The sequence below is a fragment of the Cornus florida genome, unplaced genomic scaffold (assembly GCF_030987335.1).
Source record: "Cornus florida cultivar Cherokee Brave unplaced genomic scaffold, ASM3098733v1 CherokeeBrave_3.0.0_Hap2_Chr08, whole genome shotgun sequence".
Taxonomy (NCBI): domain Eukaryota; kingdom Viridiplantae; phylum Streptophyta; class Magnoliopsida; order Cornales; family Cornaceae; genus Cornus; species Cornus florida.
The window spans coordinates 40,868,719-40,887,479 of NW_026775578.1; the positions used below are offsets into that span (position 1 = coordinate 40,868,719).

An 18,761-nucleotide genomic window follows, 5' to 3' on the forward strand; every position below is an offset into this window, starting at 1 on the left:
AATTCAGCAAATTCCAAACCTTTCCTTCCTTCCTAGGCTCTTTCGACTCACCATGGTCGTTGCTTGAGCTTCAGGAGGAATTGTATATTTACAAACCCGCTTTCCTTGCTTCGACTCACCATTTCCATACGTTGAACTTGGAGACACTTCAAATTTTCCAAACCTTCTTTCCTTGTTCGGCTCTTTCCATTGTTCTTCAATGGCTTCTGCGTGTACTCTTCTACCTTTTAAACCATCTACATATTCGGTTACAAACAGTCTGTCTTTGCGTCATCAGGTTCATTCTCGACTTTCTGTTTCGTTTAACGTTGGATCTCGCATCAAACAAAGCCCTCCTGGATGCTCCTCTGTTTTTGAAACAGGTATTTTTTTCTTCTTCTTCTTCTTCTTCTGTTTTTTCTTTTTTCCTTTTTCTCTATCTGAACAAAAAAAAAAAAAAAAAAAAAAACCCTAGCAATGCTCTTTGGAAGGTCTTAGAATTGTTGAGAAGATTGATTGACTAGATTACAATATTACCCAATAACTGCTTATGAATTGATTTGATAGCTCACATATTGTCATTCATGATATTGATCCGATTCAATATGATTGACAGATAATTCATCCATTGAATTTACAGGGGGGAAGAGGGGTGACCTCTTTCTTGTAAGGGGAGGAATAGTTCCCCCGGGCAGTGAGGATCAATTAGACAAGAAGGATGGTTATGATGATGTTGGTGGTGTCAGTAAACAGATGGCAGATATTCGGGAAATAGTAGAGTGGCCACTGAAGTATCCACAACTATTTCACTACGTTGGTGTGAAGCCACCTAAAGGGATTCTCTTATATGGACCTCCAGGATGCGGAAAGACTTCAATGGGAAGAGCTATTGCTAACGAAGCTGGTGCTTCCTTCTTCTGTATAAATGGACCAGAGCTTTTGTCTCAATATGTCGGAGGGAGTGAGAGCAATCTCAGGAAAGTATTTGAGGAAGCAGAGAAGAAGGCTCCATCTATTATCTTTATTGATGAGATAGATTCTATTGCTCCCAATCGAGAGAAAACTAGTGGGGAAGCTATTGAGAGGGTTGTTTCCCAGCTGTTAACCCTTATGGATGGTGTTGAGCGTCGTGCTCATGTTATTGTGATTGGTGCTACTAATCGTCCTAACAGCATTGACCCTGCCCTGAGAAGGTTTGGTAGATTTGATAAGGAAATTGAAATTGGTGTTCCAGATATGGTTGGGCGTCTTGAGATTCTTCGAATCCATACGAAGAACATGCGGCTTGCTGAAAATGTAATATCAAACACTATATTAGTATCATCTTGCATTTTTTTTATAGTAGGTGTGTATATTGTTTTTGAACAATTTATATATGCTCTTAATTGTGCAGGTTGATTTAGAAAGAATTGCCAAAGACACACATGGATATGTTGGTGCTGATTTAGCAGCTCTGTGCAGTGAGGCTGGACGCCAATGCATTAGAGAGAAGATGGGCGTGATTGGCTTGAAAAATGAGGTCAAGGATGCCGAGATACTCAACTCCATGGCTGTTACGAATGAGCACTTCCAACTACAAATTGCTACCGGAAAAAGCAAGCCATCAATTCTGCCTGAAACAGTGAGGGGTTTATATATATATATATATATATATATATATATATATATATATATTTTCTTAAGCAGGAATTGTATTGATCAAAAGATAGATCAATAAGTATAAAAGGATCAAACTTTATGCCTTTTAATTGTGCAGGTTGATTTAGAAAGAATTGCCAAAGACACACATGGATATGTTGGTGCTGATTTATCAGGTCTGTGCAGTGAGGCTGCATTGCAATGCCTCAGAGAGATGGGTGTGATTGGCTTGAAAAATGAGGTCATAGATGCTGAGTCACTCAACTCCATGGTTGTTACGAATGAGCACTTCCAACGACAAATTGCTACGGGAAAAAGCAAGCCATCAATTCTGCGGGAAACGGTGAGGGAATTTTTTATATTTTATTTCTTCATAAGCAGGTATTGTATTGATCAAAAGATGGATCAATCAGTACAAAAGGATCAAAGTGAAGGCATTCCTTCACTCTAGACATCAATAAGAAAAAGAAACAGGTAAGTACCAATTCCAGTATACATGGAAGAAAAAGAAAAACACAGAAAGAAAACTGCATGGCAGCAACAACATCATGTAGAAAAGCCCCAACACCAATTGACTACCCTTGTCACCTCAACAGCAGACATGCTAACCCCTTGATGGAATCTAAAATTTCTCTCCCCTCAAATAGCCCACACAACAGCTGTGAAAACCATCCTCTTAAACTAGGCATTCTGTGAGATGAAGCTATCGTATACTTAATAAACCAATTCAGCAGTTGATCAAAAGTTCTCACCTCTGGAAGAGACCGACTCAGAACATCATCAAACCATGCCCATATTTTCTTAGCAAATTGGCACCCCACGAATAAATGATCCCTAGAATCATCAAATGAAAGGCAATTAGAACACACTGAAGTCAGCTGCAACTCCCTCTTCTGCAGATTAAATATTGATAAGTGCTTGTCCAAAATAATCAAACAAGCAGCAAAACAATTCGATGCCTCCCCTTATTCCAACGCAACTTTCTCCAAGGAAGATGTTGTCTACATTTGTCCCAAGCTTTTTTAGAAGTAAATGAACCCTCATCCCACATCAATCTATCTCCACCATTATGAATAGGCAAAATAGAAATGAACTGCTTTACATGGTACATCCCAGCTCCCAAAAAACTGAGATAGCATCTACCATCTTGAATAAGAACATTCACATCTCTTAACAAGCTAATAGTTGAATTTGATCCAACATTAAAATTCACATTCTGTAGCATGATGTCCCTAACTGATAGAACCTGTTCCAAATAGCAGAATGAGAGGATGAAAGAATTGAACTCAATTAGGAAGCTAGTGTTTCTGATGTACCTATTAGTAAACCAAGCAACCCACAGCGACTCTTTCTTCTTAATCAAGTCCCAAACCAAAGCACGTGAAAACGATTTCTGAATATCCTCAATCTTTCTCACACCAAACCCACCCTCAGCTTTAGGTAAAGAGACCTTCTTCCAACACAACAATTGACCTTTCTTCACCAAATCTGAATCTCCCCAAATAAATGTCTTCAATTTTCTTTCTATACCACGAGACACAAAAGCAGGTAAATGAAACACAGCACTCCAATAGTTTCAACTCATTTCTAATGTTTTGGTGAGCCAGGTTGTTGAAGTGCCCAATGTCAGTTGGGAAGATATCGGAGGCCTTGAGACTGTTAGGCAGCAGCTTCAAGCGGTAGTTGCAGTTGCTGCATTGCAGCGTATGTATACACCTAAACCTTATATTTTTCAATTTTCTCCTCATACTCTCTCTTTATCATGTAGATCATCCAGTATCCCATGGAGCATCCAGAAAAGTTTGAGAAGTTTGGTGTGTCAGCCTCAAAGGGAGTTCTTTTCTATGGCCCACCAGGATGTGGGAAAACTCTTCTGGCCAAGGCTGTTGCCAATGAATGTCAGGCAAACTTTATCGGTGTTAAGGGTCCAGAATTGCTTACCATGTGGTATGGAGAAAGTGAGGCTAATGTTCGAAAAATATTTGAAAAGGCTCGCCAATGTGCTCCTTGTGTGCTATTCTTTGATGAGCTGGATTCAATTGCTATAAAGGTCTGTTTTAGTGTTTTTCTACCCTGATTTGTTCGTTGTGATATTTTGTAATCCCTGTTTAAATTTTTTTTTTTTTAATCCTTGTAGAAGGGGCACAATTCAGTAGATAGTGGCGCTTCTGACAGGGTTTTGAATCAACTGCTAACGGAGATGGATGGATTTTCTACCAATAAAATGGTTTTTGTTATTGGAGCCACCAACAGGCTTGATCTTATTGAGCCGGCACTTACGCGTCCTGGCCGTTTTGATCAATTGATTTATATCGCTTTGCCTGATGAAGAATCTCGCTATCAGATTTTCAAGGCTTGCCTTAGGAAATCTCCTGTTTCTGAAGATGTAGACCTGGGATCCCTTGCTAAGAACACCCAAGGCTGCAGTGGTGCTGATATTATGGAAATATGCCAACGTGCCTGCACCTATGCCATAAAAGAGGAAATTCAGAAGGTAAGCTTCTGTACTAATTTTTCATGTGTGCCAACAAAAACCCCAGTGACCCCAGCACGGCCCAGTCTTTCCAGCCTTACCACCCCAGCACCCTAAAAATATTGGTAGTTGAATGAAAATTATAAAAGCCTCTTCATATCCCCACATAATTGGAACAATGGTGTTGTATCATGTCTGGAAAGGCGTGTAACAACTGTATTGGTTAAGTGTGAATATATGTCCTTACGCCAGCGTGGTCTAATCAGAGTCCAAGACTTGTTTGTTCTGATGTCACTAATTTGTGTTATATATAATCAGATTTAGTTGTAACTGAACTTCCATGAAAGTTGGACAATGCTTGGTGCGTTTGAGTTTGGCCTTTTAGTACAAAGGAGATAGCATGTAATGATAATGCCATCCCAGTAAAATCGGTCCTTTGTCATATTCTGGTCTGGGAAGTCCTTACACTAAAGAAGTGATAAGAAAAGCAACTCAATTCTTTTAAAGGCACAATGCCCTCATTTGAATCTATGTGAAACTCAAAGGACTTGTTTTGTTTAAACCCTCTTCGGAAATTCTTACTTTATTGCGTGGAAACTAAAATATTAAGGTTGAATTTTCACTTTTCATTTTGCAGGAGAGTGAGAGGGAGAGGAGGAGAAGGGAGAATCCAGAGGCTATGGAGAAGGATGTAGAAGAAGAAGAGGCGTCAGAAGTCAAGGCTGCCCATTTTGATGAGTCAATGAAATATGCGCGTAGGAGTGTAAGTGATGATGTCAATGATAAGTACCAGGCAGTTGTTGCAGGGGCTCTGAACTGACCATTATTGAACCTTTGTTCAACAAACACACTGACGCCTTTGAATGCAACAATGGTATTAAGACTAATGTTCGTCTGATAGGTTCATGGAACTTGAACTTCTTTTTAATAAGTTCTTTGAACCCTAGGTTAGTGGCTTGAATTATCTCATGTTATTTCTAGTTTCTTCTTGTGAAAATCTTTTTGTTAAGAATGGATCAATTTTGGAGCAAATATACATTCAGGCATTTATACATTTATTTAGCAATTGTTGTAGTCTAAGAGATCATTGTTTGATATGCTAGTAAAAGATCAGATTAACATGCATGTTAGTGAAAAATGCTAAACATCACGGATTATTTTTGTGATGTGGTTTCTCGAATTACACAGGAAGTGAGCAACTTTTTGATGGATGATACTGTAATGCCTGTATCTTATATATTTATGTTAAAAGATTTTTTTTATATTTTATGTTAGCTGTGGGGCCCACCTTATTTTAAGGCACATGTGGTTAATGGGATGAAGACCCATTTTGTTTTCATTACACTTTCTCTCTCGGCAGGTCTCTCTCTCTCGCTGCCTCTGTATTTCTGTTTTTTCTTTTTCTTTTGCAACTTCCACTCTTGATTTCTCCATCATTTCTTGGTGTTTTTAAGAGCCGTTTGCGGCTATTCGAAGCCCACGACGAGATCAACACGTTGATAGGAGCAATTCTTTGATTGGTGCACTATAGGAGGTTCGAAATCCTAGGGTTTGAGGGGAAGAAATTGGGGATTATGCTTAAAAGTGAGGTAGGGGTCTCTAATTCCTACAATCTTGTTCCTTTGTGAGTTAATTGTTCTTGACTAGTGTCCTAGCATGCTAAATTGTGATGATTGCCCCTTTGTGAATTATTTTTTTTCTTGATTAGTATCCTATTAGTATTCTAGCATGCTATATTGTGATAATTGTTCCTTAAAGTGACTTGATTATATATATGAAACATGTGTGAAGGTGTATTTAATTGAATTATAATGTGTATTTAATTGAATTGTATGAAAATAATAATAATAATAAAATGAAAGAAAATAAAATAAAAACATGCTTAATGTGTTAGTTTTCTATGCCAATTAATTTGTCAGAAATTATGTAAAAGCTTGTAAATTGTGCGTTAAAAAAAATTCTCTCCATTTTCATATATGCACACAAGCATTGGGCATGAAAGAAAAGGGAAAGTGTTTTGAAATAAAAGAAAAAGGGGATTTTGGAGAGAATTTGATGAATCGGCTTTTGAGAAAAACCCGGTCGCCGCGGAGTCATCAAAGGACCGGTGTGTTAATATAGCCTAGAGGGAACTAGGGAGATTGCCCTAGCGTGGTTGAGCTACCTGGGTCCCAAATGACGCTGCGGGGGTACCAAAGGTCAGGGACAGTAGCCAATCCTTCTCTCGTGTCGCTGCGGAGTCACCAAAAGGCGGGTTATATTAACAGTTTGTGAAGTAATGATGTTTTCTGAAAATGGGGAGTGACATGCATAACATTACATTCATGGCACGAAATTTATTTGCTTTGAACTTAGAATTGATATTGTGTTTTCCCGGCTTTGCATGACCCCAAATTCCTATTGTCCTATTCTTTGTTTGGATTCACGGGGACACAAGAGGTGTGTCTTAGGTACTACCTACTGAGTAACTTGCTCACCCTATTATTTAATAAATTTTTCCATGAAACGGAAAAGAAGTGGCGGATGACATTCCACTACAGGGCTAATTTGGATTAGAAGACTTTTTGCCATTTTGTGTACTAAGTCCCATATTTTTGTAAAACCTTAGTTTGTTATATTCGGCATAGAGGTTTGTGGACCCTTGTTATCGTAATTATAATTATAGACTGTAATTTTAGCATAAGTTGTATAAACGTTGTAAAACATGGACGTTCGATATTAATCTTGTATTTTGGGACTGTAATTATGATATTTGAATGATATAGTATGTGGTTGCACCACCATGGAGTGTATTATATGATATTTGTGTTGGGACAGGTTTATCATTCTTTTAAATAGGTTGTTGTAGGTCGATTTTTTAGCGAAGGTCATGCCGAATTTTTTTTTTTTTTTTTTTTTTGGCATCAGCTAGGGTCGTTACAAATTTGGTATCAGAGCGATGGTTCGAATACCATTAGGACGACGGGTAGAGGCTTGCCTAGGGTTGTCGGGGAAGTCATTTGTATTGTTATTTGCTTGTTTGGAAAAGTGTTTTGCTATATGAAAAAGCATGCTCAACTACTTACTTGTTTACGTGCTTATATGCCTATATTAATGTGTTCATTGCATAGTATTACATGCTAAATGTTTGTACAGTATGTTTTTGCGTTGGGTTATTCACTGTTGGACCTTAGTGTTATCGTTATTGAATTGTTTCCTTTGTTTTATAGAACGATGTCACGGCGTGAGGAAATCAGGGAAGTTGGCCCTAGACCGACTAGGGGTGATGTTGGCGTGAGCTCCAGCTCCAATCCGGAGGAGCTAAATGATGAGGACACACTTCTTAGGGACTTGGTTCCCCCGAGAGCTGTCCCCACAAGGAGGGATAATGTTGAAGCACCCGTAGAAGTGGGTGAAGGTTCTGTGGCACTGGAGTTTAATCGTTTGTTGCAAAATGTCGTGAGGGCAACGATTGCTGCTCAGTCACAGTCGGCACCACAACCTACAGTTCAAGTTGAGGAGACGCCAGCTCAGAAGCGTCTCAAGATTATTAAGGGGTTTTCTCAGCTGATGCCAGTTATGTTTGAGGGCGGTGCGGATCCAATGATAGCAGATGACTACATGGAGCAAGTTGAAACTCAATTAACTTCTATGGATGTGACGGAGGATCACTTGAAAATTATCCTAGCCACTTACAAGTTCACAAAGGATGCCAAGTTTTGGTGGAAATTGATAACAAATCAATATAAAATTGAAGAGATGAGTTGGGATAGATTCAAGGAATTGTTCTATGAGAAATATTTCCCTGCCTCCAATAGGTGAGAGTTAAAGAATCAGTTTATTAGCCTTATCCAAGGCAATATGTCAGTGACAGAATACGAGAACAAGTTCACGTCTCTTTCCCGCTTTGCTCCAGAGATGGTGAGTCATGAAGTTGATAAGGTTCAGAAGTTTATCTCCGGACTTGACTACAAAATGAGGCCGTTGTTAATAACACAGGGCATCAAGGTTTATTCTGAGGCAGTGGAAAGGGCATTAATGTTAGAGGTGGAGACCAAAGATAAAGAAGCAAGAAGGGAACAATGGAGGCAAAAGAGGAATATAGGACCATCTGCAGAGGGACCTTCAGGGAAAAGGAACAGGGGTGGTTCATCTCAGTTTCAGGGGCAGCAGTCTACACGATTTGCTCCTACCACTCCGTTGCCAGCTGGGTCTGATAGGAGTGGAGTCATTTGCTTTCAGTGTCAGCAGCCTGGACATTATAAGTCCAATTGTCCCATGAGATTGACTTCAGTTTCTTCAGCTCCAAGGGCTTGTTATGGGTGTGGCCAGCAGGGCCACTTGATTCGAGACTGTCCGAGTCAGGGAGCAGTCACCGGTAGTGGCAGAGGGTCACGGCAGAGGCCGTCACAGTCGGCTACAGTTCAGTCAGGTTTCAGACCACCGCCACCACCACAGCCTGCTATGTTTTCTCAGGGTTCACGACCTGTTAGGGGGGATACTCCTACTGTGTCGGCACAGCAGTCTGGTGTTCAGATGAGTAGTTCACAGGCACAGGCACCGCAGGGACGTGTCTTTGCACTTGCACCGACTGATACATCTCCTGGATCTTCAGTTCTCCGAGGTATATTTCCAGTGTTTGGTTCTTGGGCTCGTGTTTTGTTTGACTCTGGTGCATCTCATTCTTTCATTTCATCATCATTTGCCCTTGCATCGGGGTTGGAAGTTAGTTTCATGGATCGGGCGTTATGTGTTGATACACCAGTTGGGGTTTCAGTGTCATTGAGCCGAGTTGTGCGGGATTGTTCTATTGTGATAGCCGGGCGGACTTTTGTGTTTGACCTTATCCTCCTGGAGATGACTAGCTTTGATGTCATTCTCGGGATGAATTGGTTAGCTTCATTTCATGCTATGATCGACTGTTACAGAGGAAGGGTTACAGTTTGCACTCCCGAGAGAGACTGTTTCTTTTTCGTGGGAGATCAGAGTGATTCCCACATTTCATCGTTTCATGGAGTTTGTGGACGGAGTCGTGGTGATTACTTCTTGGCTAGTCTTATAGCCGAAGAGGATGATGTTGTGGAAAAAGAGTATCCTGTAGTTATTCGTGATTTTCTGGATGTGTTTCCGGAGGATTTGACAGAGTTGCCTCCACACCGAGAAGTGGAGTTCTCTATTGAGTTAATGCCAGGTACCGCGCCGATTTCTATGGCACTGTATCGTATGGCACCAGTTGAATTGGAGGAATTAAAAAGACAGCTTGATGATTTGAGGATGAAAGGTTTCATCCGACCGAGTGTGTCACCATGGGGCGCACCGGTCTTGTTTGCTAAGAAGAAAGATGGTTCTTTGAGGTTGTGCATCGATTATCGGAAGTTGAATCGCGCCACCATCAAGAACAAGTATCCTTTGCCAAGGATAGATGATTTATTTGATCAGTTGAGGGGAGCCAGTTGTTTCTCCATGATTGACTTGAGGTCTGGCTATTATCAGTTGCGGGTTAGGGATGAGGATATCCCGAAGACAGCATTCCGTACACGGTATGGACACTATGAGTTCCTTGTTATGCCTTTTGGCTTGACTAATGCGCCAGCGGCATTCATGGACTTGATGAACCGCATCTTTCACGATTACTTGGACCAGTTTGTGGTAGTTTTCGTGGATGACATTCTTGTGTACTCACGGACTCGGGAAGATCACGAGGTCCATTTGAGTATTGTTTTACAGATTTTGCGGGAGCACCGATTGTATGCCAAATACGAGAAATGTGAGTTTTGGCTACAGGAGGTGAAGTTTTTGGGGCATGTTGTTTTAGAAGGTGGAGTATCAGTTGATCCATCAAAGGTTGAAGCAGTTTTGACTTGGGAGCAACCCAAGAATGTGTTTGAGATCCGCAGTTTCCTTGGTTTAGCGGGTTACTATCGGAGATTTGTGAAGGATTTCTCCCGTTTGGCAGCTCCTATGACCCGTTTGACCCGGAAAGGGGTCAAGTTTGTCTGGAATGAGGCCTGTGAGTCATCTTTCCAGGAATTGAAGACAAGATTGACTACGGCTCCAGTGTTGGTGATACCTGAGCGTGGCTTGGGTTATGTGATCTATTGTGATGCTTCACGTGATGGTTTAGGGTGTGTGTTGATGCAGGATGGTAGAGTAGTGGCTTATGGGTCTCGACAGTTGAAGACTCATGAGTACAACTACCCTACTCATGATTTGGAGTTGGCGACAGTTGTGTTTGCTTTGAAGTGTTGGAGACACTACTTGTATGGTGAAAGATTCGAGGTATTTTCAGATCATAAAAGTTTCAAGTACCTTTTCTCCCAAAAGGACTTGAACAATAGACAAAGAAGATGGGTTGAATTCTTGGAAGATTACAATTTTGACTTGCAGTATCATCCGGGCAAGGCAAATGTGGTAGCAGATGCCTTAAGCCAGAAATCTCGTGGGATTCTGGCCTGTTTGGCTATTCGGAAGTGGAAGATGCTTAATGATCTGGCAGAGATGGGATTGCAGTGTTTTGATGATGATGTTGACAGTGAGCCAGCATTCTTGTTTAGTCTTGTGGCTCAGCCTACTCTTGTTGTACGAGTGATTGAGTCACAGAGACAGGACCCAGATTTAGATGCCATTCACGCTTTGATCTCCAGTGGTGAGACAGTGAAAGATTGGGCCTTGCATGCAGATGGGGGTCTACGGTTCAGGGGTTTATTAGTGGTTCCTACTGTTTGTCGTGAGGACGTCTTACGGGAGTTTCACACTTCCCGCTTTGCAGTTCATCCAGGTGGTACCAAGATGTATCACAATTTGAGACGTCAGTATTGGTGGAACGGGATGAAAAAAGATGTTGCACAGTTTGTGGCTAGATGCCTTACCTGTCATCAGGTGAAGGCCGAGCATCAGAGACCAGCCGGTTTGTTGCAACCATTACCTGTAGCGCAATGGAAATGGGAGCATATTGCTATGGATTTTTTAACAGGTCTTCCAAGGTCACGAAGGGGTAATGAGTCCGTATGGGTCATCATTGACAGATTGACCAAGACGGCTCACTTTTTGCCTATTAAGGCAACAGATGATGCAGAGAAGCTTGGCGTTCTTTATGTGAAGGAGATTGTAAGGTTGCATGGAGTTCCAATAACCATTGTTTCAGATAGGGATGCTGAGTTCACTTCAAAGTTTTGGGAAAGACTTCAAGCAGCGTTTGGCTCAGCGTTGCACCTGAGTACGGCATTCCATCCACAGACTGACGGTCAGTCGGAGCGTACTATCCAGATTTTGGAGGATATGCTTCGGGCATGTGTGCTTGACTTGGGTGGTAGTTGGGAGGATCACCTTCCACTTATTGAGTTCGCCTACAACAACAGTTATCAGGCGAGCATCCAGATGGCTCCATTTGAGGTGTTGTATGGTAGACCTTGTAGGTCTCCTGTTTGTTGGACTGAGGTAGGCGAGACAGCCGCCTTAGGACCCGACATTGTACTCGAGAATACTGAGAAGATTAAGTTGATAAGACAGAGGTTACTTACAGCTCAGAGCCGACAGAAGAGTTATGCGGATAAGCGGAGACGGTCGTTATCCTTTAAGGTGGGAGACCACGTTTTTCTTCGGGTTTCTCCATGGAAGGGATTGATGAGATTCGGGAAAAGTGGCAAGTTGTCTCCACAATTCATTGTACCATTTGAGATTTTGGACCGTGTAGGAGAGGTTGCCTACAGACTTGCTTTGCCACCACAGTTGGATAGGGTCCACAATGTTTTCCATGTATTAATGTTACGGAAGTACGAGCCAGATCCATCTCACATTTTGAGTTGGGTTGATGTAGACATTGATGAGGATGTTTCCTACGAGGAAGGACCAGTTCAGATACTTGACACAGAACAGAAGGTGTTGAGGAAGAAGACGATACCGATGGTAAAAATCCTTTGGAGACACCACGGAGTCGAGGAGGTTACTTGGGAGCTCGAACAGGAGGTTCGCTCCAAGTATCCAAAGTTGTTTTCTTCTCCAGGTATGTCTTGATTTCGGGGACGAAATCTTTTTTAAAGTTGGGGAGAATGTAATGCCTGTATCTTATATATTTATGTTAAAAGATTTTTTTTATTTTATGTTAGCTGTGGGGCCCACCTTATTTTAAGGCACATGTGGTTAATGGGATGAAGACCCATTTTGTTTTCATTACACTTTCTCTCTCAGCAGGTCTCTCTCTCTCTCGCTGCCTCTGTATTTCTTTTTTTCTTTTTCTTTTGCAACTTCCACTCTTGATTTCTCCCTCATTTCTTGGTGTTTTTAAGAGCCGTTTGCGGCTATTCGAAGCCCATGAGATCAACACGTTGATAGGAGCAATTCTTTGATTGGTGCACTATAGGAGGTTCGAAATCCTAGGGTTTGAGGGGAAGAAATTGGGGATTTTGCTTAAAAGTGAGGTAGGGGTCTCTAATTCCTACAATCTTGTTCCTTTGTGAGTTAATTGTTCTTGACTAGTGTCCTAGCATGCTAAATTGTGATGATTGCCCCTTTGTGAATTATTTTTTTTCTTGATTAGTATCCTATTAGTATTCTAGCATGCTATATTGTGATAATTGTTCCTTAATGTGACTTGATTATATATATGAAACATATGTGAAGGTGTATTTAATTGAATTATAATGTGTATTTAATTGAATTGTATGAAAATAATAATAATAATAAAATGAAAGAAAATAAAATAAAAACATGCTTAATGTGTTAGTTTTCTATGCCAATTAATTTGTCAGAAATTATGTAAAAGCTTGTAAATTGTGCGTTAAAAAAAATTCTCTCCATTTTCATATATGCACACAAGCATTGGGCATGAAAGAAAAGGGAAAGTGTTTTGAAATAAAAGAAAAAGGGGATTTTGGAGAGAATTTGATGAATCGGCTTTTGAGAAAAACACGGTCGCCGCGGAGCCACCAAAGGACCGGTGTGTTAATATAGCCTAGAGGGAACTAGGGAGATTGCCCTAGCGTGGTTGAGCTACCTGGGCCCCAAATGACGCTGCGGGGGTACCAAAGGTCAGGGACAGTAGCCAATCCTTCTCTCGTGTCGCTGCGGAGTCACCAAAGGGCGGGTTATATTAACAGTTTGTGAAGTAATGATGTTTTCTGAAAATGGGGAGTGACATGCATAACATTGCATTCATGGCACGAAATTTATTTGCTTTGAACTTAGAATTGATATTGTGTTTTCCCGGCTTTGCATGACCTCAAATTCCTATTGTCCTATTCTTTGTTTGGATTCACGGGGACACAAGAGGTGTGTCTTAGGTATTACCTACTGAGCAACTTGCTCACCCTATTATTTAATAAATTTTTCCAGGAAACGGAAAAGAAGTGGCGGATGACGTTCCACTACAGGGCTAATTTGGATTAGAAGACTTTTTGCCATTTTGTGTACTAAGTCCCATATTTTTGTAAAACCTTAGTTTGTTATATTCGGCATAGAGGTTTGTGGACCCTTGTTATCGTAATTATAATTATAGACTGTAATTTTAGCATAAGTTGTATAAACGTTGTAAAACATGGACGTTCGATATTAATCTTGTATTTTGGGACTGTAATTATGATATTTGAATGATATAGTATGTGGTTGCACCACCATGGAGTGTATTATATGATATTTGTGTTGGGACAGGTTTATCATTCTTTTAAATAGGTTGTTGTAGGACGATTTTTTAGCGAAGGTCATGCCGAATTTTTTTTTATTTATTTTGGCATCAGCTAGGGTCGTTACAGATACTGCAATTTCGTGTATTCTGAAAGTAATCCAGCCCAGCCCCAACCCAACCTCAACCCGAATCGGGTTGGAATGGGCCAACCTGTAACGACCTGAACCCGTGGGTCCGAATCGTTAACCGGGTCCTTACCCGAACCTGAGGTCAATTAGGTCATACCATCAATTTCCTGTGTCTATAACCATCCTACTAGTCAATCCGGGGTCCAAAATACACCGCAATTTCCTACGTCAATACGTGACATATGAGTCAATCCAGGGTCTAAAATAATCTAAGAAGACACTGTAATAGAGTGGGCAAATGTACAGGTCAAAAGGGAAGGATCAACTGGCTGATGGCCATTCACCGACCAGCTGAAGGCGTAGGTTCGGTCAGCTGATCTACAGGGTCGGCCAGCTGAAACGATTGGGAAAGTGGTTGCTCTCGGGACATAATGGCCTATTGGTCGGCTGGTGAAGGTGGTTCAGTCGGCCGAACCTGGGGTTTCTGTTGGCCGATGGTGAGGTCAGCCGGCCGAAAGAAGACTACTCACAATCCAATTCTCTGGAACGATTCCTGACTATGCTCATTTCAAGCCAAACCTACACTGGACCTGTTATGCAGTCGATTTCCGAATTCACGGCAACAGTTTATAACGTTATACAGTTAAAAGGCATCTATAATTAGTCAGAGTACAACTTCGTTTCCCATTTATCATGAAATATTTACATAGTCTCACTTCACTACAAAATACCATAAAGAGTTCTAATTACAATACATGGCCATAGTTTACAAATTGATTACATCTTTCTAAAGTTGAGACTTTAGAAAAGAATAGGTCCCAATATACAAAAGTAGCAAAATGAATTTCTAGTCTTCCTCACGCTTGTGAAGGGTCGGCGTCCACTACTTCCTTTCTTAGCCCTGAAAAATTTAAATAAGGGGTGAGTAAAGTTTGCTCAGGTGGTGCCTAAGACACACCTCTTGTGACCCCGTGAACCCAAACAGTGAATAGAGATATAGGAAATGGGGTCATGCAATGCTGGGAAATACAACATCAATTCCAAGTCGAAAATGAAAGATGTGGTACTATGGAATGCAATGGCATGCTATGTCACTCCCTATTTTCAGAATCCAAATCCATCACTTTTCAAACTGTTAATATAACTCGTCCCTTGGTGACTCCATGGCGATACGAGAGAAGGATTAGCTATTGTCCCTGACCCTTGGTACCCCCGCGATGTCATTTAGGGCCCAACTAGCTCAACCACTCTAGGGTGATTTTCTTAATTTCCTGCAGGTTATATTAACATCACGGCCCTTTGGTGACTCCGCAGTGACCGGGTTTTCTCAAAAACCATTTCATCAAATTTCTCCCCAAAAATCCCCTTTCTCTTTCATTTCAAATAACTTTACCCTTTTTCATGCCCAATGCTATGGATGCATGTCACATACTTTGCCATTTCCATAGAAATAAAGAAATTTCTACTGCGTAATTTAACATGCTTCCACACAGCCATTTCTAGTAAGATAATAAACACTTAGGTATGGAAATTAATGCTTAGGCATGTTCTTCATACAATTCATTTAATACACATAATCATAGATTTCATATACAACAATCATATCATTTTCAAGGCAATCCATTCAAATTAAACATGTTTGATAACAAATATTAAAAGAAAATTCACAAAGAAACAAGAAATTTGTAATTAGAAACCCCTACCTCAAGACAAGAAAAAAAACCCCAATTTGTGCGCTAGATCATGAATTCCCTAGAGTGGTTCAAACAAGAAATTGCTCCGATCAAATCGTAGATCTCGGCGAGCTCTTTAATTTGCCGCAAACAGCATAAAAAAACTCCAAATGATGAAGGAGAAATCAAGGATCAAAGTTTTGAAGTAAAAAGAAAAAGAAAAAAAGAATTTGGGAGGGTGAGAGATAGACCAGCGGGAGAGGAAAAGAATTGTAGGCAAATGGCCTTTTAGCCTTTAAAAGATGCTAATGGTGGGCCCCACCAAAATTAATTTATTTTCTTTTTATTTTTGTACCACAATTAAATCATTTTACACATCAACTATATATACACATTTAAAAATTCACAACTTCATATAACCCATTAAATAAAAATACATGTGATGCAAATGAATCCAACCAATACCCCCGTACACAACAATTCCGGCAACGGTTCCCACAAAGAACCGTCCGGCCTGAAAAACGAAAAAATTACAAAAATGACAACTCTTACATTTCAGAAAGTCCTGAACCGAATGAAATGTCCCAATCAACTCTCGAACACAACTAACATACCCCACAGTGTTCGGCACGTAAAACGAGAAAAGACGAAAATGCCCCCTTAAAATAAAAAAATTCCAGAAAATGAAAAATAGTACAAATTGGAAACATTACAATCTACCCTCCTTAAAGAGATTTCGTCCTCGAAATCTACCCTCCATATGGAGAAGGCCCACAGCCACGCACTTTCTGAGAACACCTCACAAAACTCTGAGACCATGAACTTACTGACATTATTACCTTTGACACCAGACATCATCAGGCAATTACACACCACTGCCACTAAAACCCAATGCGGGTGCCTATATCTCACCTCATCATAACACAAAACCAACTAGACCTTGCGCTTGGCTTAAAACGGACATCAGTCAACTCCATAGAGTCACGAAAGGCTCCAAAGCCCGAGAAAAGAACAGCTATCAGACCAACGAATAAAACATCCAACCTCAACTCATTCTTTAAAGGATACACAAAATTCCCAATTCTATACATCTTTATCAGACCAAGCACTCGTTATCTAACACGTAACTATACTATCACATAACCGCACCAATGAGTACTAATCGTACTATACGACAATCCTTACACCTACAACTTCGAGATGATTAAATAATGAATCCCCCAATGACTGCATAAACATTAATCACTAAATCAGTAAAGCGTACTATGCTGTACCCAAGGCACAATTCCTCAAATGAGATCTTTAATAATCAAATGGATTGGACATTTGGTCCCACTTAACACACTTCGTCACCAGAGACAAACCACCTGAATCCACACTGTCACGCCGACACAACCCGCAATACCGTGCTCTCACTATTCGTGACAATTTAAAACAATCATTGACCTTTGACCCGACATCGTGCTAAAGAGGGATCGATTAAGGAGAAATGGTTGGCTAGGCCATTCTCATCCTCGATCCGATCTCAGCACAAACGTCATTCTGGTCCTCAGGTCCAAACCTCAAATACAGTCTCACCCAGTGCACAAAACAATTATGAGATTCATTTATTATCTATTCATCGCTCTACGCAACCACAACGGTTAAATAGTCACATACCTACTTTAAAAATCCATATCATACCTTAATCATAACAAGCTAAAGTAACACAGCGCCAATACCACAATCATTAATCAACCTAAAAACTTTTCAGTCACCTCATATTACCTACAACAGGTAATCAACATCATAACATCATTCGATTCGATTCTTATTTCTTCAAAACGCACAATACGACTGTCTCATGTTTGAAACCTCAAAACCAAAGTCAATCGTCCCTATTATTCCTCAATGGAATCACATAATCACTCACTAGCTGCTTAACACTCAAACAATACCAACATTTGTCCTCAAGACACTACTCAAATCAGACATCAATAAAAACACCCGAGTACATGACTCACATCACATCACCTAACCATCTTCAAGCTTTTGATTCACGACACACCCCTAGCCATCACCAATAGCACTTTACACCGGAAACAAAATCCCTATTCGGCAACCCGTGTCTCACATTCTACCAGTCAAAACCATTCTTAGAACAAGCACTACAAAACCCAAGACTCCACCTTCCTCCGTGGGAGTGAGTCAACCTATACAACCAAACCTTACCGGTGAACTCTAATAACATAACAAACCACACACAGTCCGTCTACCCACGGACGCGTACAACTCCTAAACGGAGAACAAAACTCACGACAAACGACGTCCTTGCTAGGACTAGAACAATGGAAAGGATAACAAACTCCACTATCACAAAAGATTGACTACTCTCACCGGAATACACCTGATACCGTGTCACACACTACTCACCAATCGTCCGACCATGGACACCCAATCTCATCATAAATGAAATGAACTCCTTACACACAAGGAGAGGAAGAAATTGGGAACACATACGGAACTATGAACTCAATTCTAGGTGACCTCTTTACCAACGGACTGTTAAACACAATCAACACCAGAACCTCATATACACTACTCTGCAACACCTACGCTAACCAAAACCAATCGGATAAAAGCACCAAATGCTCACAACATACCAATACTAGAAACGATCACAACCCATCAGACACCGCGTCCCATTCCATCAAGAGCCCGTCACTTCCAAATGACAACCTCTATGCTAAACAATGACATTAAATCACCCATTCCACCTTTACCTTTCAAAGTGGCACTCTCCCAAATACTGTGCACACAAGACCCGTGACCTTAGTCATAGCAACCCACCCACTCATCAAAAAAGAAAAGGATACCTATATGGTAACACCACTCTTGCTGGCTCTAAAGACTAAGCCGTCCACAATCGCCTCAACTGGCGCACAATCCCATTACCTACCTGACAATATACAACAACACTCATAATCTTTAATCCATTCTCGGATCATACCTGAAACCATTATGCTCATCAATGCTAAACATCACGCCATAAAGCCTCTATTGCCACTCCTTCGAAACAACAGTTCAAACCTATCACCCTACCAAACCATTAAGCCACCACTAAGCGATTCCTCCTCAAACATCCTTAAGATAACATCACCATAACAAGAAAATAAGCGCCATAACTCTCGATACTCCCCACAACGACCACTACCTAACACTAGAAAAGAACCTTCGCACAGTAATACCATGCCAATAAATCCCCAAAGGAAAATGAGCACAAAACCAGAATG

At 40.8% G+C, this 18,761-nt stretch overlaps 1 protein-coding gene across 1 annotated transcript; it reads left to right on the plus strand.

The window, feature by feature from the left end:
- The first annotated feature begins 10 nt into the window (after positions 1-10).
- LOC132271462 (cell division cycle protein 48 homolog) lies at positions 11-4,936 on the plus strand. Its single transcript, XM_059772843.1, has 7 exons — positions 11-1,275; positions 1,373-1,600; positions 1,736-1,960; positions 3,225-3,296; positions 3,386-3,667; positions 3,755-4,111; positions 4,728-4,936. Exons 1-7 carry the CDS (start codon positions 733-735, stop codon positions 4,908-4,910), a joined length of 1,890 nt encoding a protein of 629 aa, XP_059628826.1. The 5' UTR covers positions 11-732; the 3' UTR covers positions 4,911-4,936.
- Positions 4,937-18,761: the final 13,825 nt, after the last annotated feature.